This window comes from Carya illinoinensis, chromosome 14 (genome assembly GCF_018687715.1).
Source record: "Carya illinoinensis cultivar Pawnee chromosome 14, C.illinoinensisPawnee_v1, whole genome shotgun sequence".
NCBI classification, from domain to species: domain Eukaryota; kingdom Viridiplantae; phylum Streptophyta; class Magnoliopsida; order Fagales; family Juglandaceae; genus Carya; species Carya illinoinensis.
In genome coordinates, this window is record NC_056765.1 from 25931168 (window position 1) to 25956545 (window position 25378).

Below are 25378 nucleotides of genomic sequence, written 5' to 3' on the forward strand. Positions count from 1 at the left end.
ACCAACCTTGTACGCAAAGTTACTTGACTCCTCCTTTTGAACTCATAAATTCCGGTGCAAATTGTTATGATCTTAAGGGTTAATTAAAAGTTTAACTAAATTAGTATCCAACAGTTTTAAAATTTTTGGATCAATAGTTGGGTTTTTAACACAAATCAATTTCCTTGTTAGTTACTTGGCAGAGCTCACCTTTGCTACTTAAATATGATGAACTACTCAAGGGTCACTTCTTTTGATGGTGACTTCATTATTTAGAACATTTTTCTCTCGCCAATTGGAAACATAGCTTTTGATACTTTATGTCTAATTTCAATCTCTGCAATTTTTCCCCACCGCATGAGCTTGACTATGATGGAAAGGTATACAATCCAAGTTCTTTGATACTCTTTAGGTCACCATTTTTTTGGCATCAATCCTTAGTCCTTTACATAGTGATACTTTGATACAGCTTTGTGTGTTTAGGTTGATTGATATTAAGTACCATGGGGTCATCAATCATGGATGCAAATTCCCAGGCTATGGACTACAACTACGGATAAAGAGACTATCTAGGAATATACGGGAGTGTGTATGGATTCGAGAGACAAGAAGTCTACATTTTTATTAAACTTCTGTAAGAGTTGCCTTGGCAGGTTTTAAAATGCATTAAATCAAATCTTCCATTTAAATAACTATAATTGAGAATTACTCACTTATGCAATCAAATTTCAAATCAAAAGATATCATAAGCAAACTCAAGAGTCATGACTGGACTACAAATTTGAGTTTGGGCCACAATAAATATGATGATGGCTGTGTAAGTGTATGTGCATTTCATTTATCTACTTTTTTTAAAAGAAGTCTGCAAGACTTACACATTTTAAAACTGTAAATATTATTTCTCTTTTGTTATTTATGTATAATAAACAATGTTTATCTATATTGATTGTTGGTCATAAAAATTTTCAATTTAAAATATAGATACCTTTCTATAAATATTTTTGTGTATACTAGAAGATCATAGATAGAGTTGGAAGAAGAGCAAAAGGTTTTTCTTAAAATCTTTTCGAGAGACTAGATATAAATATATATATATATATATATATAAATATATATATATATATATATATTTTCTTATTTTTGTTTGAACTAGAGGAGTTTTAATATTAATTAGGAGGCCCCATCTAGTCTCTACGTAGCTCCGCCTTAGTTGGAAGTTCTAGGGGCTGCTGAATGGCAAAAGTGGCAGTATATATCATCATATATATATATATATATATGTTTATATTTATATTTATATGCACACACATTGGGTGACCAAGAAGTTAGTTGTGACTAATTCCGAGAATGCATAAACTCTCGGCAAAGAGTTTCCTGCAAGTGCACATTGATTAATTCAATATTATATAATATATATATAGATATATATCACCTCGATCAATCGCATCCAAAAGATAACAAATTGCATCAAATATTATAAGAAACACACGAATACAATAATTACTAGCAAAGATTAAGGGGGTAGCTATCAAATTATGTGCATCAAAAGCGTGTCATATCTGCCAAGAACACCTTTCAATTTCACAAATGCTCTGCTAGTTCTATGGTTAAAAACCCTTCCATTTTTTTTTTTTTTTAATCTCAAACAAAGTTGAGGTTCAAAAGGGATAAGTTTTGGTGATTGATTTGGAGTTGCTGAATGTAATTCTTCAAACAGATCCAAGTCTTTGGACATGGATGGTCCAGCTTTAAGGATTTGTTTCAATTTCCTAAAGATGTGCATGAGATCAAGCAATAATACTTACCAAGAGCTTTCAATTTTTTTTTTTTGGGGGGGGGGGGGGGGGGGGGGGGGGGGGGGGCTGTATGTAATTTTATCTCCTTCAAAAATTATTCTGAGTTTAATGCTGAAAATCACAACAAATTTGCAAAATGCACATCAACTAAGGAGGGTCATGCTTCAAAATCTTTGTTGTATGACAGATCTTTCCAGAGCCAAAAGTTTACTAATACTGAATCAATGATGACCTGCACCAATAATTTATAGTGTAAGTAGAAAACATTCTTTCGAAGACTTGCTTAATCAGGAAAACAGGAAAGAAAAACGGAAAGAGAAGGAAAAATTCTTGTGATAGAGGAAAAGTTAGATGACAGGAACCTGGTTAATATGTGCCACAACACAAGGAAGAACTAACAGCCCTGATTCACCAACTACACCACTGAGCTGATCCACTACAGCTACAACGATGAGCAGAGCTTTCTACATAATAAGGTGACTTTGTAAAACCCAAATACACATTTTACAAAATTACATTGTTAACTGCAATGCACTAAGAATAAAATTGCATTTGCACTGGTGACCAACAGAGAGTATGGAACAACCAACCCACAATGGCAGATCATTGTAGGCAATCCATTCAGGCATATGTCAACCCAGATAGGATTAGAGCCTTCTGATATGATAGCTCTATGCATAGGGTGGTTAAGTAATAAGTATATGGATATAGATCAGTATTTCATATTTGAGTTCTATTTTTCAAAAAAAACTTCCTTACGTAAAAACTTTCCATATACGTGATAAGGCTCTGCTAGGGTTTTGCCTTGGTTTGCTAGGTTTCCGTTCGGGTGCATGGCGGCCCCTGATGGCCCGCCACCCATGGCAGTTCCAGCTCGGTCCTTCGCTGACCTAGTCTCTGCAGTGCCTCAACCATTGCCGGAGATGGAGGTCTCTTTCCGTCAGCCGAAAACCATTGATGGAGAGCTGGTGTTTACGTTTTCAGTGGATGAGATTGAAAAGCTTGCCCAACCGTTTCGTTATTCCATTGTTCTGAAATTCCTCAAACAAAGGCCCTCATTGGATGTGGTGAGATCTTTCATTCGAAACCGTTGGGGGTTGTCAAGTATGCCCGTGGTGTCGGCGATGCAGCGTCCTCGACATGTTTTTGTGAGGATGGCTAACGAGATGGACTTCAACAAGGCCCTGTCCAGAGAATCCTGTGAGGTTAACGGCACGTTTTACAGGCCTTTTGCATGGACACTAGATTTTGATGAAAACTATGAGCCATCGTGTGTACCTGTTTGGGTGTTTCTCCCTGGACTTCCACCGAGTTTTTACCAGCCTTCAGTGTTAAAGATGCTCACAACCCCGATCGGTAGGTTCATACGATGTGATAATTCCACTGCGTGTGCAACGCGTACAAACGGTGCTCGGGTTTGTCTTGAAGTAGATTCCTCAAAAGCGCCGATCAATTATTTCTGGATAGGTAAGCCAGGGGTTCCGAGAAGTAGAAGGCAGGAAATAATCTTTGAAAGACTTCCGGCATACTGTTCTACCTGCAAGTGCCAGGGACATAATGCCCAAACGTGTCGCAGGGGAATGGATCAAAAGAAGCCGATGCGAGAAGCTAAGAGATGGGTAAAAGTGGATGTGAAGCCAACGGAAGAAAGGGTGGTAGTGGCCGAACCAACGACTTCGAGTAATCCCAAGACGGACGTGCAACCGGAGTGTTTGGCTCCTCGTGTGGATGATGCAGCTACTGAGCATCCTGATTTTGATGGGAAGGGATTTCTGGAGGATGAACATGAAGCTGGGAAAGTAGATATACCGGAGGTGCAGAGGGACTGTACGTCTCCTAAGTTCCCACGGCAGTCACTAGACCCGGTTTGTGCAGGGGATCCAAGTTCTTCTAATGGCATCCCGAGTCAAGAGAATGAAGGTGGTATGAATTTGATTAGTGAGATGTGTGTGGAGAAGGGTGCAGTTTCGTACTTGGGTTTGAACGACAGGGAAGGGCCGAATATTGATCTTCCTGCTTTTCAAGTCACAGAACTATTGGAGGACGGATCTAGTTTGAATGATGAGGTGATGATCATACTGGATTCCATTGGAGAGCAAGTGGAACGCCTGACCCATGCAGGCGGAGATGAGAAAGGCAACAAAGAGTTGTTTGAAGAAACACAGTCGGATCATGAAGATGAGAAAATTAGTATGAAAGAGGATATGCGAAAGGAATATTGCACAGACTCGGAAGGCATGACCAAAAAAGTCGGTAAGCTTCCGAAAAGAAATTCCACACGGGCTGTTATTCGTCCTAATAAACTTAATTTATGATTAGTCCAATCCTATTTTGGAACATATGGGGAGTTCGCTCCTCCAAGTTAAGGCTGTGGAAAATTCTTAAACAATTCAAGCCTAATATTATAGCTTTGGCTGAGCCTTTTTTGAGGGAAGATAAAATTCCAGCCCTTTTGGGGAAGTATAACTGTACTAATTTTGTTACTAATGAGGTGCATAGTGGGAAAATCTGGTTGTTATGGAATTCTGAGATTTCTATACAGTGGTTGCGGGGGTCGAACCAATTTGTTTATGTGAAAGTTGAGGAGAAGGGGTTCGTCTTTATTCTTACTATAGTTTATGCTAAATGTAACCCTGTCGAAAGGAAGCATCTCTGGGATGATTTGGTTGAGATGAGTAATGGGAATCTTCCGTGGTTGCTTTGCGGCGATTTTAACATTATCAAAGAGGACTCGGAACGACGTGGGGGACTCCCTCGGCCTTTCTCTGCTATGGGAGATTTTAATATTTGCCTTCAAAACTGTGGTGTGATGGACATAAGATCACAAGGCGCGTCGATGACTTGGTGCAATGGCCAAAGCGGCCTGTCCCGTAGTTGGGCAAGGTTAGATCGCTGCTTCCTTAATCCTAATTTTCTTAATTGTTTTCCTAACGTTTTCTCTCAGGTATTGCCTCGCAACACGTCTGATCATGCTCCCTTAGTGATTCAAATGGGTGAAGATCCTTTTAGGTATGGGCCTAGCCCTTTTCGTTTCCAATTTATGTGGACTGACCATGCAGATTTCCTTAGTTTCGTAGAGGGGATTTGGAATCAAGCTGGTTTTGGTGTTGGTCTTTTTAAGTTATCCTCCAAGCTTAAAAGACTCAAGGTGGCACTTAGGGATTGGAATCAGCGTGTTTTTGGGAGGACGGACGTGATTATCAAGGAGATTGAGCAGCGTATAGATCGCATTGAGAATAGCCTTCAGAATTCTTATTCTATTGAGGATGATAATGATCTCTTGGCTGCTAACTTGGAACTCCTCACTTGGAAGGGTCGGGAAGATATTCTCCTTTCTCATATGGCTAAGAATAGATGGCTTAAAGATGGGGATAATAATTCTAAGTTTTTCCATGCATATCTTAATGCTAAGAAGCAGAAGAGGGTTACTGATATGGTTCTGGCAGATGGTACTCATTTAATTAACCCTTTTGAGATCCATAAAGCGGCAGTTGATCATTTCAACCAGTTTTTGAGTGAGAATAGTATTCGTGATTTCCCTAGTTTGCAAGATTTGATTTCCCCGGTGATTACTACAGATGAGAATATGAGGCTTTGCATTACCCCGTCGATTGATGATATTAAGGACGCTTTGTTCAGTATTCCTATTGATAGTAGCCCGGGTCCGGATGGATTTGGTTCCAGTTTCTTCAGGTTCTGCTGGGATATTGTTAAAGCAGACCTTTTGGAGGCGGTTTCTGAGTTTTTTCAACATCAGTTGCTTCCCAGGTATTATTCTGCATCTTTTATTGTTTTAATCCCTAAGGTTGATTCTCCTACGGGTTTTGATAAGTTCAGACCTATTAGTTTGTGTTCTGTGGTTTATAAGATTTGTGCTAAGATTTTGGTGAGTCGTCTTACGAACTTGCTTCCTAAGATGATTTCCCAGGAGCAAGGGGCCTTTATCCCTGGTCGTAGTATTTTTGAAAATATTAGTCTTACTCAAGAGATGGTCCATTCTATTAACAAAACTATCTATGGGGGAAATGTTTTGGTTAAGCTTGATATGTCTAAGGTTTATGATAGAGTGAATTGGAGGTTCCTTATTCACGTTCTGGGTGCGTTTGGTTTTTCCTCTCAGTTTTGTGACCTGATTAACCTTTGTATCTCCTCTCCTTGGTATTCTAGTATGTTGAATGGTACCTCTTTGGGTTTCTTTAAAGGTGAGCGTGGTCTGAGGCAGGGTGACCCGCTCTCTCCTTACTTATTTGTCATTATGCAAGAGGTGTTATCTCGGTTGCTTAAGAAAGCTTTTGATAATGGTAATATTGGTAGGTTTTCTCAAGCCAGAGGTACTCCCCTCATTTCCCACCTTATGTATGCGGATGATATTGTTATTTTTACTAATGGTGGGAAAAAGTCTATGAGAGGGCTGATGGAGGTTCTTAATCTATATGAGAATTGGACAGGTCAAGTTCTTAATAAGAATAAAAGTGCGATTTTGTTTTCTAACAAAATTTCTAATACTAGAAAGTCCTCCATTCTCCGTATGACTGGTTTTTCAGAAGGTTCTTTTCCCTTTAAATATTTGGGTGTTCCTATTGTGGTGGGTCGACTGAAGGTTTGTGACTTTGGTGATTTGATTGGGAATTTTAATAAGAAAATTGCAGGGTGGAAAATGAAAATGTTATCTACTGGGGGCCGTGTGATTCTTTTACGTCATGTTTTATCGAGCATGGCAATTCATCTCATGGCAGTTCTTCATGTTCCTAATGGTGTTTATAGGGTGTTGAATAGGATTATGAGTTCCTTCTTCTGGGGTGATGTTGAAGGGAAAGGTAAGAGGAAGTGGGTGGCTTGGAAACATATTTGTCATCCTACTGAAGAAGGCGGTCTGGGTATCCGGGACTTTGAAGATGTTCAGAGGGCCTTACATATGAAATTTGCTTGGCGTCTCCTTCAGGGTCATTCTTTATGGGCAGATTTCTTCAGAGGCAAGTATGTGCAAGGTAATCATTTATCCCTCTTGAATCCTACTAAGGGAACTAGATTTTGGAAAGCTATTGTGCATTGTATCCCGGAGGTTTTAAATAATTCTAAGTGGCTTGTGAAGGAGGGAAATGTCTCTTTCTGGTATGATAATTGGGTGGATGGGGGTCCTATTGGGGATCAGTTTCCCGTTATTGAGAGGCCTTTGCTTAGAGTTAAAGAGTGTCGGATTGACAATGGGTGGGATATTACTCTTTTGGAAAGATTAGTGGGTCAACATAAAGCCCTTGAGTTGTTTCAGTTTTTGGCTACGAGGAAGGATGGTCAGGATATCCTAATTTGGATGAAGGATAATCATGGAAATTTTAGTACAAAAAGTGTTTGGGACTGTATTCGTGTGAAAGCTCCTTTGTTACCTTGGGCCCATTGGATTTGGCATACTCATGTTCCCAAGAAAATTTCTGTCATGATGTGGAAGGCTTATCATAATTGTTTGAGTGTGGATGAGAAGATCAAGAGGATTGGAATTCCTATTGTGTCTAAATGTAATTGCTATGCTAGGGGACATTTAGAGGATTTAAATCACGTTCTTTGTACTGGAGATTTTGCCAGACGTATGTGGCGGTTGGTAGCGACTCATTTAGGTGTCCATATGGGTGTTTTCCATACTTGGAAGGAGCAAATTAATTTCTGGTTTCGTCGTGCTGGTAAGTCTTCTCAGTTAAGGATTATCTTTGGTATTCTCCCCTCTATTATTTCTTGGCAGCTTTGGAATAGACGTTGTAAAGCTCGGGTTGAGGATAAAGTGGATTCAGTTCAGTCAGTTTGGCATGTTGTTAAGTTGTGGATCCGGAGGATTATGCCTTTATTTATGAAAGTTTCTAGGATTTCTAACCATGATGTTGATATTCTGAAAAAGTTGGATATCCCGGTTTTATATCCTAAGCTCCGGCAACCTCGTGTGATCAGATGGAAGAGGCCACCTCAAGATTGGATGAAGCTTAATTCTGATGGTAGTAGCTTAGGGAACCCAGGACCAGCTGGTGCTGGAGGGGTTATTCGTGATAGTCTTGGTAGGATTCACTCAGCTTATTCGGTCTTTTTGGGTCATGGGTCTAATAATTACGCTGAGTTGAGAAGTTTGTTGGAAGGGGTTAGAAGGTGTCACCAGTTTGGTTTCCGTCGGGTTGAGATTGAGATTGACTCTCAAATGATTGTCCGCTGGTGTACTAAGGGTCAGTGTACCATTTGGTACCTAGAGGATTTTTGGGAGGAATTGAGGGGTCTTTTGAGTTGTATGGAGTATCGCTTGAACCATGTGTTTCGTGAAGGTAATGCGGTGGCTGATTTTTTAGCCAAAATGGGAGCTGGGGGTTTAACTATGGATTGGTCTTTTAACGATACTCTACCTGAACAGCTTCGTGGTCTACTTCGTTTGGACAGAATTGGTCTCCCTTATTTGCGTAAAGTGTAGTGCCTGGTACGTTTCTCGCTTTTTTTGTTTTCTTGACTCTTTTATGTTGATTGTTTTGCAGGTGCTTTGGTTTGTGGTTCTAGTTTCTGTTTTCTTGTTGAGTTAAGGCCTGTTAGATTTTTCTGGTCATTTTGTCTTTTGGATTGTTTGTTTGGACACTTGGTTTGGGTTAGTTTCTTAGTGCTTATATTGTACACCCCCAAGTGTTTTAATGTTACCACGGTATTCCTCCGCCACAAGTGAGGGTTTTCTAATAAAATTGGGACGGGGCTACTATGTGGGTGGCTACCGGCTCTTTCTAAAAAAAAAAAAAAAAAATTCTATTTTTCAAATTTTGTTTCAACAAATGTGAACCTTTATGAAACCATTTCGTCACTCATTTGACAATGTAGATGAATAGTAAAATGTAGTTAATGGATGAAATCATTCACTGCTAATCAACCAACCTGGCTACAAACTATTAAGAGAGCACGGAAATTCTCCTTCTTTGAAAAAATGGATTCTCCACCACCAAAGCCGGCTGACATGCACTTTACTGCAATGGCGTTAAAACCCAGTAGAGTGAGATGCACAAGTCTGCAAACAAAGGAAGATTATAATCATTGTCAGAACAGATTTTTTTATTTTACCAGATCTCTTGCCTTGTTAACCAAAAATAACTTAATTGAAAGCGGTCTGGAAATGCTATAGCGGATAGAGAATCCTAATACCCTTCATTTAACATGTCAATCTCAAAAACTGTAAGGGCTTAAGCTGGGTGTAAAAAGTTCAAAATTGACATGTTTTCCTCTATATATATTCAGGGAAACATGTCATGGTAACAAATAGCTATTTGTTGGTCTAGAGCAAGGCAAGGTTTTTTTTTTTTTTTTTTTTTGTTGGGGGGGGGGGGATTTGCTAGCACCCCATTAATTCAATTTCAACTGACAGGAAGTACGTGCTCTCATATGACACAAGCAAATAACAAAAGTTTTAAATAATGACAAGTATGTAAGTTTATTTCATTTCCAATTCCTTTTGTGAAAGAGAGAATAACTTGGAAGTAGAACAAAACAGATTGACCAGAAAGACCATCTAATTTCTATATGAAGAACTCACATTCCCATTCCCATAGCTTCAATAAATCCTTTTGGCTTTAACATTAAAATCAAGGGTCTTGACTTGCTTACTTGCATCCATGGCGTCTAGAACAAGGTAGAGAGAATCAGTAATAGCTTATAAAAGATATTGACAAAATCCTTACAGGAATACAAAGTAACCTCCATGAGAAAAAATTTAGTGGAATACCAAGATAAATTGAGAATGAAGGTAAAATGCAAATGAACAAACAAACAACGAAGGTCCATTGAGATTATGCCTTTCCAAAGAAACAAGTTCTGATTTTTATTAAGACGTGGCAAAGGCTTTGAAATCGTTGCCTTCGTAAAGACTTCTAAAAGACTTCAAAGACATTTTACTCTTCTTGACTCTTACTATCCTAACTACACATTTAGTTATATATCTCGGTTTAGTCTTTGGTGGTATATCATTCACCAGAGGAACCAGTTTCCTTAGAGGGTATCTTCTATTCGATATTAAATGACAAAAGTAAACATAACGTTGAGTCTCGGCTTCACAATATCAGGGAGGTACACTGATAAGTTAGACCTTGGTCCAGACCATTTCAGCATAATACTGTCTATTTTTATTCATTCCTCTAAATGAGGGAAAAAAAAGATCATTTGTTGAAAAGTCAGAGAAAAGACCAAGTAGTCCAAGTCAAAAGAAGATCAAATGCTTACAAGACTAAGAAGGACAGTACTCATCATTGAGAAAATCCTTTGATTCTGATCAATGTATGTTGCCAGACCTATAAACCAATCATAGTCAGATATTTTGGGGAAATAAAAATTATGATAGCTAGAGGTATTTGAGAAACAATAATGAGTCTTATACTAATTTTTTTTTAACCACAGATGCACTCATTATCTGGCTAATCAAAGCCATATCATTCTTTTGGAGATGGTGGCACATATTCCATGCCAAGATTGGACAGAGTAATTTGATATATGAAATTCCGGAGGAATAGGACTTTTGGTCCCGTCGAGAAGATGGCCAGTTAGGAGGAATAATGTTTGGGAGAACAGCAAGTCTTGCTTGGGACTCTGGCAGACTACTAAGTGTCAGGGAGCCAGTGGCTTATACATATTATATAATGCCCGGGGAGGACACTAAGGTAGCATCTGCAATAAGTTAAATGTATTTTGGGAAATTCAATGTGGTAGGTTAGAGTTTTGACGCTATTACACATAAAATACAAGTCATCTGTAACCCCAGATAGATTTTTTATGATACTAATGTTATGCAGCTGTCCTGTGGACATAGGCATATTGCTGAACAACATTAAACTGTCTTCAATTTCTCTCCCACTTTCTCTTTTTTTTTTTTCATCTATAGTTGCCAAATTCCAGAACAAATTTACAACAGATTCCATAGCAGGCATACATGCAAGAAGTTCTGCTTATTTGATACAACTCACAGTACAATGGAAGTCTGAAAATGCATTTATATGCATTACGATAAAAGGTGATGCTTGAATACAGTTAAACAAATCAAATGATTACACATACCTTTCGCAGTAGAGGAAAATATCTGATCCTTTTTAGTCTAACAACATCATAGATATTTTCAGGAGGTAAAGAGGGAATTTGGCATCTTTTTGTACACCAAAAAGGTTACAATTGTCAAAGGAAGAAAATGAAGAAAAATAGAACTTTTACCTTTCAACATATTTCGCACTACCTGTCAATGGAAAATCACATAAAAACCCTGCAAACTGAGTAACCACAAGGCTAATGATAAAATTGGTGAAGTTGAACCATATCATTATGAATAATTCTATTTGAAGGCTTTTACACCACACATCATCCATGTGGCATAATTTGATTTGGAAGATAAATTTTAAAATTTGAATTTTGCAAATCAAATTATGCCATTTGGACGGTGTGTGGTGTAAAGACCTTCAAATAGAACTACTAGATTATTATAATTTGTTGCAATCCACAAAAAAAGTTAAATAAATAAATAAAAGAGGGGAGAAATTGTGTATTGAAGAAAGAAACACTAGTATATCAGTAAGACAGTACTCAAATTTTGTTACAGATAATATACAATTAGTTTGTTGCACACTTAATTATTGCTTCCTTTCATAGTTTATTCAATTCTTTTACCCCTTGCCAAGAGACTTGAGCTTCTGCAACATATAATGTTTGCGATAACATTGTTAAACAAAATGATTGATCCTACAGAGAATTTTAATCTAATAAAAAACTTAATGTTAGGTATAAGCTCCAAATAGACAAGCCCCGCATAAGCCCTTCATAAAAAAGTGGGTCCCACTAAAAAAGAATGGTCACTTTTTTACAAAGGCTTGCACGGGGCTAGTACAAATCATTTCTCAAAACTTAAAAGCCAGAAAAAGATTAGCCTTCCCGTAAGCTGCTATTTAAGTGAACAGTTAGCTCAGCTGTGATATTTTACACTGGATCATGTAGAATACAGACTAAAATGCATTGACAAGCACAATGATCCTCCATAGTTCACTGGGGGTCGCTCCTAAATGTGATCCTAATGATAATGAAGATTTAGCAATAAGCTATCACCACTCCTCATGGTGGAACTTGTATAAGATATTTAAATCGCCAGTTTACCCTGATGATCATTTAATTACTCAAATCCAAATTTCATGCAGTTAGACCTTAATCAAGTGCAACAAATTTCCATATAATTAGAAGTTTAAAATTGAATTTTATGTCGAGGTTAAATGATGTTACTTTCTTGATCCAACGGAAAGTAATATGTATTTCTGTATTTCTACTGAATACCCTGACGAGCTTGTACTGTTCACTGTGCCAGTTATGTAAAAGATGTAGATTCTTGTCTTTTCCTTTACTTGTTCAGCACTTTTTCAGGTATCAGGTCAAAGGTTAGGGGAAGATTGTGAATGTGACTATTTGATTGGGCTTTTCTGAGTCAACTAGTAGATGGATTAAATCCTATTTTGTTAGGCACCAAAATAATGCCTCCTTCAGTGTGATAGCTTGAGATAGAGGCAAGGAAGGAACCTTTCCCAAAACCAAAGGAACCAGAAGTGTGAAAATAAGACTCCAAAATAGCTCCCCTGTTGGAATGGATGCACCAAAACCATCAGCAAAAACATTTGAGATCCAAAATGGCACCTGCATTGTAAGACAAACATTAGCATGCTATTCCTGCAATAAGACAGAAATGAAACCCAAAAAAGATACAAACAGAAAAATATTGCAGATCCACTATATATCTGAGTAACCAATGTTTTTGTATTTCTAGCAGTGAAAGCAGCAAATTCTATGGGAGTTCATCTAAGAACAAACCCAAATTTCTTGCACAGACAATATGTATGTGTGGTAGAAAAGGTCTAGCGAAAAAGATTGAACTACTTTTCATCTATTTTCTCGAGCATAGGCAAGAGAATGATGCTTAGAGGAAAAATAACAGCAAAATGGTACAGATAAAGTCGTAGTAAACATCTTTCATTATCTGGCAAGCATTCCATTAGATGAACCATAAATTTTAGCACTAAGTTTATTGTTTAAAAGAAGAAATAGAGCGATAAACGTAAATTCTAATGGTTCATCAATAAATACACGTAATAAATCATACATATTCTCTTACTAACGAAATGACTGAGGTCCAATTGTACAAAAATAGCTTAAAACAAAGATAAACCAAAAAAGAATAAAGCATAAAAGCTGAAAAAGAAAAGTGAGTTCAAGAAACTTTCTTCTCAGCGTAACATGTCTCAATGCCAGCAGTTATAAAAAAAACATTCATGACATGAATAAGGGATATAAGTACATACGTATTAAAAAACAGATAGCAATATATTCTGGAAAATTTATGTTGTAACAAAATAACCAGGAACAGATTCTGAGCATGTCATCTGGGTCAACATATTGCAATTAAAAAATTGGACCATTTGTATCTAGCTTTAAAGGACACATAAATAGAATCACCTACAAATGAAGAGAGCAAAGAAAATCGGACCTACAGTAAGACTACTAGCCAACAAGCAAGGGTAATGTAAACAAGCTCTCTCTTTGGCCTAGAAACGAAATTGCTACTTCGTGTCTGCAATTTCCCCTTTCCACAGAAGGACATGAGAAAAATTTTTAGGAATGGAATATCACCACAAATGTCACTGTTTGGACTGTAACCAGTACATTAATCCTACATGCATAATGATGATGAAAAATTAGCTGAGTCTTTTCTTATTGAACTGAAAGTTACCATTATACTAATATACAATAAACCACATTAGATCAGAATGGAAGCAAAAATAATCTTGAAGTCAATATATAATAGAACTTGCATTCATTCTTCTTCCCTCCAATGCTTTCTTGAATTATAGACATGAAAGAAAGATGAATAAATGAATCATAAGAAGTACAGAGCATATTTAGTATAGGTACTAAGTGGGCCAAAAAAGAATAGTAGATGGTAGGAAGGATGGTTTAAACTTACTGTTAAAATGGCCAATAGATTAGATATCACCGTCATTGCAAGAGCAAGAGCAGAGTTCCCACCGACAAGCTGCAATCATAGAATGTTTAACTTCCTAAAGCATATAACATAATTTTTTCCGAAAGCACTATAGGAAAGTAAAATTGGAAACCTGTGTCAGTGCAACTCCACTAGATAACGTTGTTGGCATACAACTAAAAATCGCCAATCCTGTTCCAAGAAGCTTCACAATCAGTAACCTTGCCCAAAAATTCTCTATTTCAGTTATATATTCATTCTTTTTTATGGTTCATAGAGAGAAAGAAAAAACTAGAAAGTGGCTTTTGTTTTCAGCCAGCATGCCTGTTACAAACTCCTGGGGTGCGAGCTGAACTTGCAAAATCAGCCTGGAGAATAAGGGGCTAACCAACAGAATAGAAACCTGGACAATCAAGTACAACAGTTAATTGCACATGCCATTAGAAATAGCAACATATTTCTTCTCATCTATTAACATGATTGGGAAGAACTGAAGAAGCATTCAGGCCACTATCAGCTAAATGTTTTGAGGCCTCATAGAAATTGTCTCCATACATATTCTAAAGATTAGTACTTATCACAAACATGGGCAACAAGCTATCAGCTTGCTATTTGGTTGGAAAATGAATGTTTATAACCTTAGCTCATGATCAGGAGCATCGAATGGAAGCAATGACCTTTTTGGTCCCACTGAAAACCTAAGGTACTCTCAAAACGAATTAATCCCTCAGTCCCTGCTTTACCAGAAGATATAATTCTGGGAGATATTGAAAGAAGAATAAGGGAACCATAGATCATATTATTCAATGTCCCAAGTTTATTTACTTTAAAAATGAAATTTACTATGAGCTGTTTCAAGGTGAAGTGATTTTACTTAAAAAAAGATTGAGAACTAAATAAACAAAAGAAGGTATTGAAACAAGAAGCTGTGCTTTAAAAAAGGCAACCTTACAAACTTGAATTTGTGTAGGAAATGCACTCATTCATCCAAATTACAGTATAGAAAAGTCATTTGAGTTTAGTGAAAACAATCTTAGTAATGCTTTCACTTACTCAGAAAAGTTGAGCTAGAATCAGAACAAGAACACATTATGAAAATTCATGGTAATGGTTTCAAATATTTGTTAAGATAAAATTAAGACTGATCAGATGATAATTGGCATAAAATTCTCCTAATCAATCAAAAAGTTCTGAAGATGGAAATTGACTAGGGTTCGCAAATATTTTCATGTCACTGAATATTTGAACTAGATAAAGGGCCTGAGGGGAAGAACTTGAATATAGAGAAGGCTCATAAAAACTTTGTGATCATACCAGCCCAAATATTCCAGCTGGCCATGCTTCTGCAACTGCTCGAAATTCCCCACCCCGTAACTTCAGCCCTAAAATATTCAAGAGGAGTTCAGGGAAGGCAAGAAACAGAGATGTAAATATACAAATCATGATGAACAGAACTGCACCTGAGATAAAGAAAATTCCGCAAGTACTATATTTTGACAATGAATATTTGTGTGCAAGACAGCCAAGAGTCGGATTTGAAAATCCCAAAACTACTCCACTGATTAGAGCTACAATTTAAGTTACAAGATTAGTGAACTGATTGTGAGAAAGAACAGAAGAATCAGAGAGCAGGATTTTGAGAATCAAAAGATAAATTTCCTTCAACTTCTAAAAATATTTTAGTGCTAAAGACAAAAAAGGCAATCAAGCTTCAAAGGAATATATTACTTACAACATGATACATATCAATCATGATTTTAAATACAGAAATAATAATGACGATGATAATCCTGGTGGTTGGGGCGGGGTGGAAATTCAACCAAAAGTACTGAAATTTTGCAGAATATTTGAGTTCAATTAAGTCGATCCAATATATCAAATGAGACAAGCCACAGATTTCAAAGGCATGCAACAAACACCGATTAAGATCACCCTGAGCTAAAACATAAAATAAAATACTGTGAGGCTTCAGTAGCTAACATAACATCTGCCTCATCCATGACTACAAGATGCTCAAGTTAATCGTGCCTAGCACCAATATACACAAATTCCCTCAATATCTCGTTAGAGCAAATTGAGATCGTGAAGCATCAAAACCATGAAGCATCAAAACCATGCAAAAATTGAAATGAGGATGATGTAAATCCCAACCCACTGAATATCAGGAAAACCCATTAAACGTCACCTTGCTCTAATAATGAATATATGATCATTATTACTCCCTAAAAAATGATCAACATTACCTATAGGAAGGAAGTTAGTCAGAGTAAAATTGAATAATGCTTTTGCAAAGGTTGATATATTTGCTGATTTCAAAACCTTCTTACGATTACTTCCATCAGAGTTACCCTGTCAAAACAAGTAATACCATTTCACTTCAAGCCCAGATGGGTGGGCATGCCATGCCAATCATGCCAAATGATAGTATTCCTAGAGAAGCATTCATTTCAATTATGGATTACTAAATTGATTTCAAAGACTAAGAATGTTCAGAAATACGCTTGAAATGATGCACGCATCCTGCAACAAGAAAGCTTCAATCATAATCCTAGTACATACTATTCAGTTTTCACTAAGCTCACTTTAATTTTGCTACCCAATTACTTTTCCAGCCTCAACCTTATTTCTTGTATCTTGTATCTCAGCTTGATATTCAACCAATAAATATGCCAATAGGATTAAACTAATACAACCTATAGTTGTATTAATATATACAATTATCCCATTGATAGTTAATCGGTTGACATGGTATTTTGCAACACCAAAGGATGCAGGTGAGTTTGCAAGCAATAATACTCCCAGCTTTCAAAAGGCCAATTTGGTTTTAAGTATAGAGTGATTTTGGAAAGAAAGGAGGAAATATTATTATAATTCCCATAACCTTCTCAATGTTCCAATATTTTGTAATGCATAATAACTGTTGAGACAAAATTTGAGTCTCAGCACCAAAGTTTTTACACTAAATACTTAGATTCATCTAAAATACATCAATATACAGTCAAAACAACTTTTTTCCATCTTTGTGAGTCTCCATTGCTGGAGTGTAAACGCTATCATGGGGAAAACTGCACTTATTACTAATAAGAACACCAGTTAAATTTCCCATCAAAAAGTTATTGTACATAGAAGGATGAAAATAAATAAATAAATATTTGAGTCCAATTGCAGCCAAATGTTAGGCAAAGACGAATGAAGAAATCCAACAAACAGTGGAATTCAAGAAGATGACCTGATTGGAATTCGCAATGGCACGTACAGGCAATGGAAATGTCCTTATGTTAAGCGTGGAAACGAGGGACAAACCGGAAAACAGAGCACCGTTGGCCAGAAAACATGGGTTATGACGAGGAAAACACACTGGAAACAAAGGCGGTCTGCAACCTGGGGTGGTGGTGTTAATAGCTGCTGGCATCATAATTATTACTGAAAAATGTGGAAGAAGTATAGAAAGCTTTCACGGTGGCAGTTGAAGAATATTCAACTGCTTTGAACAAATTTTCGTTTCTGTTTTTTTAAACTATTTCTTGGAGACCCTGTTGCGGTGCAAGTTGAGTCGTGACTCGCATCAATGAACAAACAAGCTTATCATGGCAATTCTTTAAACGAAGAAAAACTCTAATCTCATTATTTAAAAAAAAAAAATACTATTACTGCACACAAAATTCATTTTATCAGTCTGTTTTAAATTTTATCATTTTCAATATAATAATAAAAATATAAAAATTTTCAATTATAATTAATATTTTTAAAAAAATGAAAAAAAAACTAATTTCTAATTTAAAATAAATTTATATTTAAATTAAAAAATAATTAAATTTATATCTTACGATATTAAAATAAAGAAAAAATAATGATACTTTGTCCCTCTATTTTGTCCCCTCACTTTGAATCCTTATGCATTTAATGTTTTTTTCTTTTTTTTTCTTTTATTTATTGATTAAGGAAGTCACTATTAGTGTATTGATATTTTTTATATGTTTTAAAAATATTTAAAAATGTTAAAATAATATGAAAAAATATAATAAAAATTAAAGAATTGAATTTGACCTTGGAGGCATGCACAGCGGTCACTGTTGGGCGACTCCCTAGTAACACTCATAAAGATATTGAGTATGAATCATAACTATACACTATATTTTATTCAATTAAATATTTTACGTATTAGGTCCATCCATTAGAAAAAAGTCTACCACACAAAAAAAAAATACTAAAAATATAATATAAATAATTAAAAAATTTACTTATCATCTAACACACCACACACAAACACGTAATTTGTTTAAATACACATATTTATATATTAATATATATATACATATATTTAAATAGAAAGGTAAAAGTAATAAATCACATATTTATGTGTGATACATGAGACAATAAGTAAAACATTTCAATTTCTTTATTTCCATCAACTTCAACCCTCACCTATCATAATTTCATTGAATTTTTTAATTATTTAAAATTAAAATAATGTCACATTTAGTCGTAAAATACGTAAGTATTGTATAATCGTTTTAAAAAAAATAAAATTTATTATTAAAAAAATTAATTTACTTTTATATAAATCTCAAATTTATTTATTTATTTTTTAAAATTATGTAATACTCATATATTTCATGACTGAAAATATATATTTTTTTTCTTTTTTCTAATTAGCATTAAGGAATGAATGGACTAGAGGTATAACCGGTCCAATCTAGTTCAATTTTGGATAAAATTTAGGACCCAAACGGTATGTACTGGTTTTATATTTTACAAAACCGATTATGCATTGGTTATCCTCCTAAACCAATACTCCGATTTTACATGTTTCCGATTCTGTTTTCCAATTTTAATATACTATATAATATAACTAGTATATTATATTATATAATACTATAGTGCTAATATATTGTAGTATATTATAATATATATTATAATTGTATTATAAACTATAGTGATATAAAATTTCAAAATTTAATATTATATTAATTACTAATTTATCATATAATATAAAATTATTTTATATATAAAAATTAAAAAATATATATAAATCAGTCCGATTCATTAAAAAAATTGAAATCATTTTAATCAATTTAAAAAAAATTAAAATCGATTCTGGTTCAAATTGATTACACAAAATTAAAAATCTCATTTTATCTTATTTTATTTTAATTCATTATTATAATTTTTTCAAATTCCTATATAAAATATAATAAATAATTTAATTTTTTTAAATCTTAATATAAAATTAATATTATAAAAATTAAATTATAATAATATTTTATTTATTATTATTTAAAATATTTTATCTCATTTCATTTTATCTCATCTGTTATTAAACGTAGCGTTATCCTAACCAAACTCGATTCGCAATCCGCCGATGACCGATTTTTTCTGGACTGAACAAAAGTTGCTCGAAGCGTCCTAAGTTGGACACGTGACCGAATAAATAGGTGAATGGACTCGTATGGTCTTATTTGCAGGGCTTATCAGGAGGGCGCTGTACCATCAATCGCACTCAGACCTGCCCTTATAGTGTGGGACCCTCCCTCACAAACGACCAATCAAAAATAAAGGGAACATGAAGATTGTTTACTTTGCCATTTCCTTTTAATAATTTTATTTTTTATTTTTTTAAATTAAATGTCAAATTATATAATTATGACATTAAAGTTAATTAAATAGATCACGTTGTTGTGGCTTCGAATCCCAAAACGGCGTTATTGTTAAAGACGTATTCTACCACCAAATGTAACAGCTCACCTATAATAGATAAGAGCATGTATAAGAAAATGTTGACGTTACACGCCTACAACTACTCCGATGTTAAAATTAGTGAAGAGTAATATACAATTAATCAAAAATTTAATTAAATGTCTTTGAATTACCTGATATATATGGCCATTATGTTAAGTTCGATTAATATTATAGTTGGATCACGCTCACCTTATACCTATCTCATGTGATGCTTCTCGTTTAGGTTATTCTTGAATAATTGGAATGATTCTTGAATAAATGGAATGATCATGAATGCTCATCGGAACTCTTATCCCTCCATGCAAGGCGGAACATAGAGTCTTCCTGGGCCTTGAACCTCCAACTTGGGTCGTATGACTGAGACAATTCCTTGTTGGACTGAAACATTAAATGGACCCTCCAACTTTAATTATAACTAGCTTAATACTTGTTACACTTCATCCCCTCCTAAATTGAAAAATATTAATATCATAAAATATTAATTGTTCAACTCCAAAAATTAATTAGATTTAAAAAAAATACTACATGCAATTTTAAGGAATATAAATTTCACGCACTCATTTAAAAAAAAAAAATAGGAACTATCGTTAAAAAATTATTTTTTTGTATAAATTCCAAATTTATCTAATTTTTTTAAATGGATTACATGAGATTTGATTAAATTAAAAGTGTAAATATTATTTTTTTTAAAAAATAACTTCAGAAAATACTTTAAAATTCTTTACATAAAGTTTTTTTTCCCGTCGTATATATATATATTTTTTCCCTTTCTTTTGTTTTTTATTTTTGGACAAAGATGTAATTGGATTTGTTTTGGGTCATACTTCGGGCCGAATTATTATTCCCTAAACTAGGCCGAGGTTGGCCCAATTCACCGAGTAATCTTCACCTGAATCGGGCTGAGATGAGTTTGGACTGAGTTCCTTTATTCCATGCATGGATCTGAAGCTCAGTTCAGCTTTGCTAATTTATTATAGGTAAATGGGCCGCAACGGCCCATAGAAGGCTTTAACCCATGAAGGCGAGCAAGGCATCTCCAAACGGCCAGACCCTAATGCAGGGAGGATGAAAAGTCGAAGGATCCTGCTACTACCGACCATCCTCAATCGAGAAGGCAAATTTTTATTTTATTTTATTTTTACCTTTTCTTTTTTTAATTCTTCTTTAAACATTTAAAAATTAAATAAAAATCACAAATCCATTAAATAAATCGGTGAGATCCTTGGTGGCCCAAGCATTATTCAAAGTCAAACATGGTCATGTCTCTAAAGGAACGAGAAATTTGTAGATAGAAGAAAATTCTCTAAATATTTGTGAAATTTTTTGAGTTAAAATATTTTATTAAATTTTAAGAAATTTGAAATAAAAAAATTGAATAAAATATTATAAATTTAAAAAATATTTAAATATTATTTTTATTTTAAAATTTAAAAATATTGTATTATTTTTAATTTTTTATTTAAAAATTTAAAAAAATTATAATGATTAATGTTAACATTTTTTTTAATAGCTTTTTCTTTACCGTTGCTCGCATGCTCTTGATGGGTGATGTTTCAACGTTGTCTTTAATGGGCTTGTAATAAAGTTGCTGCTACTTTGGATTTTAACATGACTTGAAGGCGAGTAATACTATACGCTATATCATAATTTTATTTATATTTTATTATATATAATGTGGTATATTTATTATTAATTAATAATAAATAAATATATAATAAATAATTATTTAATAATAATAAATATGTCATATTTTATTTAATAAGATGTAAGTGAAATAATAGTATGATATATGAAATTTTCTTTTGAAGGTTAGTTAAAGTTGTTTACGTTGGCCCATTTAATTCATTTTATTTTTTTCTATTCTTTGTCATATATATATATATATATATATATTGTTCAGTCCTTCGAAACGATAGAGGAATATACTTAAGAGAAAGTGAGATAAGAAAAAGAATTTTGTTATGTATAAATAATGTCGCGTACTAATCTGTGTATTAATACTATTTTTTTTATATTTAAAATTTAAATTAGTACTAGTTTTAATAAAAATCTATATTTTGACTAATCATATTAAATTTGTATACATATTAGTGTATAATTGTGCTTACAACTAAATTTTTCCTAAGTAAAATAAATTAGTGAGTATATATTTTTCAGAACATTTCCAGATAAATTAAGCTCAATTACTTGTATAGAATTTATTTGAGTTATATATCAATCAGTTGGACTGTTGTATCGTGATGAGTCAAGTTAAAATAAGTTTTGCTATACCGATTAATTTGAGATTTTATACACTGCAGAAGATATAAATCTTCTTAAAAAGAGCAGAATTTCTATACTTTAGTCTAAATTGGTTTCGTTTAAATTTTAATTTTATTATAATTTTTATTATATTATTGTGTATTTTATTAATACATAATTATTAGTTAAAAAAATTAAAAATTAAAATATTTAAATGATGTTTGGGAAGTAAATTTTATAAAATTTTAATAAGATATTAGATATTTTTAACTCATATCACTTTTTAAACATGGTGCTTATTGTGATGTAATGCTGAGGTCAGCTCATCAAATAATCAAGGTGAAGACGTGTACGACGTTCTAGATAGTTGGCGAAATAACCAATTCCTCTCAACCACACAGGCTGTACAAGTTTAAATAGATAAGGATCGTTTAATTATCTGGTAAAAACGTGAATTTTATAATAAAAAATATGAACAACTTTATTTAGAATTTATACAAAAGGTCTGGACAGGATTTGTAAACAATATTAGTCATAAATTTTATTTTATATTTTTTTGTATTTTTTTAAAATATTTTTAAACTTATTAAAAATAGTCAAAAAATAAATAAAAATCATAAATTTATTAAAAATTATTTTCTTAACTATTAAAAAATAAATAAAATGAATTGGTGGCTACCATCGATGAGGACTATATGTGGGATAAGCATTTTTCTACTTTTAAACTATTGAAATATTCAGAGAATATCTCAAGAGTAGTAGTAATTCAAGGTTCATTTGTGAATATATCAAACTATAGGTCAAAAAGATTGATCTTTATTGTCAATCTTCTACTTATTCACTCAATTTAGAGTTTAATTTAATCCTCACGAACTTACGTGTTACAAAAGGATACAAAGAATTGGAAGATAAGAAAAATATACATTTTTTATGTGTTACCATGAAATTATAAGCCATTTGACAAATTCAAATAAAGACAATATCAAAACTTTTAAATGCTTGACCTCGCCGACCAAAGCCTTTGGTTTTTTTTCTTTTTTTTTTTGAAAGGAACATCTTATTGATAATAAAAGATGAATTACAGAATCTGTCTAATAAGACATTACTAAGATAATCCCATGACTTTCCTCAATTATTACAATCTCATTCCCATAATTAAAACTTAATTTAGCTAGCTGATGTGCAACACCATTGCCTGATCTAATTAAGTAGCTCTTTGTTTTCATCCACTACTTGCCCAAACCACAACTAGTTTTCTTCTTTATTATTTATTGCCTTCTTCAAAGATTACATTGCGGAAATTAAGTCTTGACACAATACCATTGCTCTATATAAAGCAAAGCATTAAACTAGCACATGTTTTGAATTAAATTGCTTTTTAACAAAAAGCAAAGCCAATATTTCTCCTCTACAGTCACGAACTATTACACCAATGCCCATTTCCTTGGCTCTTTCATGTATTGTAACATCCCAATTGGCCTTTATGAAACCTTCTATTGGTTTTTTTCCATCTTTTAATAGTGTTGGTGATAGTTCCACCTTGATGATTTTCTTTCCCTCTCACCTGTGCACTTTTGAATTCTTCCATTAAATCATCAATTCCTTATATAAGTCTTCTTGGATAAACCATTTTGCCTTCAAACAAAAATCTATTCCTTCTAAGCCATATCTTCCTCAACATAACAAAACCCCAATTCAATTCAACTGCTTTTAGTGTCTCTGTGCACCTCAACCATAAAGCCAAGAATTCAGTTTCATTTACATTCCATTTATGTACTGGACTAGTTGCATCAACCCATAGATCATTAGCCGCAACACACCTCCACAGCACATGTACTACTATTTCTTCCTCTTGCTTACAAACCATATATATATTGGATTATCAATAACCTGTTTCTTATACAGATGGTTTCTTGTTGGTAACACATCTTGGCAAGCTTTCCACATAAAACTCTTCACAATCCCTGACACCTCCAATTTCCTTAGTTTTTCCCAACAATTTTCCAAGCCACTCTTCATAGAAGCTCTCCCTATTTCATATTTTTTTGGTTCAAAGTAGTGTAATAGGCACTCCTTACAATAATAGTCCTATCTCTAGTGTATCCCCAATAGCTCTTGTCAGGTCCTCCAAGAAAATTGATGGGAATATTACATATCTGCTCTACTTCTTCCTTATTGAAAATATCTGCTATTAAATGCTCATTCCATAGGCAATCATGACGTTATCAGTAATCAATCTTTCCAGGAGGAAAGCACTTTGGTTACAAGAAATAATCAATGGTAACACTTGCTTAAATCTATTAGCCATTACTTTTGCAATAATCTTATACGTCACATTATATAAGCTAATAGGATGGAAATCACTAACATTCACAACATTTTCCACTTTTGGAATTAAAGCAATATAAGTGTGATTTAAAGAAGAAAGAGTACCATCTCCATTTAAGAGGCTGAGAGTAGCTTTACTGACTTCATCTCCGAAAATGCCCCAGTGTTTCTGAAAAAATCCTAGACTGAAGCCATCTGGTCTTGGAGATTTAAGAAGCCCCATCTGCTTGATAGCAACATCCACTTATGCTCTAGTGAAAGCCAAGTCCAGATTTTGATTCATCTCTAATGACACTCGAGCCTTCAAATTTTCCAAACATTTCTCAATAATTTCAGTTGATGGCTCTGTAGAAGTATAAATCATTGCAAAGAAACTTTGAAAGCTTCAGCAATATATGTTACATCAGTCAACACCGTATCATCATCCCCTTTCACACTTTTGATAGTGTTCTTTTTTTTTTTTCAATTCTGCTACACTCAGTTGGGGCATGCAAACGTGGGGTAAGCGTGCAGGCCACGTTAGTTAAATTAAAAAAAAAAAAATAACAAAAAAAAAAAAAAGAAAGACACTTAAAGCTCTTCGTGTGGTGGTCATCTTCTTCTTAGTGTGGGTCTCCCTGGTCTCTCGTCTTCGAGTGGGTAGATGAAGAAGGTAGATATTTGGATCTTCATGTGGGTCATCTTCGTGGGTAGATGAAAAAGGCAGATCTTTTTCGTGATTTCTACGACCACTACAACATTCGTTGGCGCGAGTGATTTCTACGATCGGTAGGGATCAAAGAGTTTCATGGTTTTCTTCATTCCATTAATTTCCTGCACTCTTCTCATAGCCACTACTCGTCTTATCCTTCTCTCCTGCCAGAAAACCGACCCCATTAATGTAGAGAGGAATTCCACCTCTCACAGGCAGTAAATGCTTTATGGCTTTGTCTTATACGGCCTCCTTCAACAACCTCCATAAATGTAGTTCACTTTTCCTCTAGTTCCACACACATTCATTGAAGATCAAGAACAATTAACTAGGGATAATAGTTTCTCTTCTGCTTCTCTTCCCCGAGTTTTCCTTCATGGACAGTAAAAGGCACCTTTTTGAGTTTTCCAAGAGTTTGTCTTTCATTGTTTGTTATTTTCTTGGATTTCCGCGAATTTGGATAGCCAGAGTCTTGGGAGCATCTATGGGTGAATATGATCTCAATTTTTCCTACACAGTTCATTTACTTGAAAGCAAATTCGAGAGTCTTTTTTCCTATGCAGGTCATTTACTTGAAAGCACCTTCTTTTCGGCGTGAATTTT

The 25378-nt window shown here is 34.2% G+C and overlaps 1 protein-coding gene across 2 annotated transcripts; it reads right to left on the bottom strand.

The window, feature by feature from the left end:
• Positions 1 to 1851: 1851 nt before the first annotated feature.
• On the bottom strand, positions 1852 to 17360 carry LOC122294885 (probable sodium/metabolite cotransporter BASS4, chloroplastic). 2 transcript variants are annotated; one of them, XM_043103868.1, is made up of 14 exons: positions 17006 to 17360; positions 16020 to 16125; positions 15237 to 15344; positions 15091 to 15158; positions 14101 to 14179; positions 13910 to 13968; positions 13759 to 13827; positions 12321 to 12434; positions 10977 to 10998; positions 9999 to 10066; positions 9316 to 9401; positions 8664 to 8793; positions 2138 to 2239; positions 1852 to 2007 (listed from the first exon to the last, which is right to left on the bottom strand). In XM_043103868.1, the coding sequence occupies exons 1-14, from the start codon at positions 17189 to 17191 to the stop codon at positions 1933 to 1935; spliced, it is 1272 nt and encodes a 423-aa protein (XP_042959802.1). In that variant the 5' UTR covers positions 17192 to 17360; the 3' UTR covers positions 1852 to 1932. The 2 variants fall into 2 exon arrangements, with proteins under 2 accessions (XP_042959802.1, XP_042959803.1); XM_043103869.1 differs by lacking the exon at positions 15237 to 15344.
• Between the last annotated feature and the right edge of the window lie 8018 nt (positions 17361 to 25378).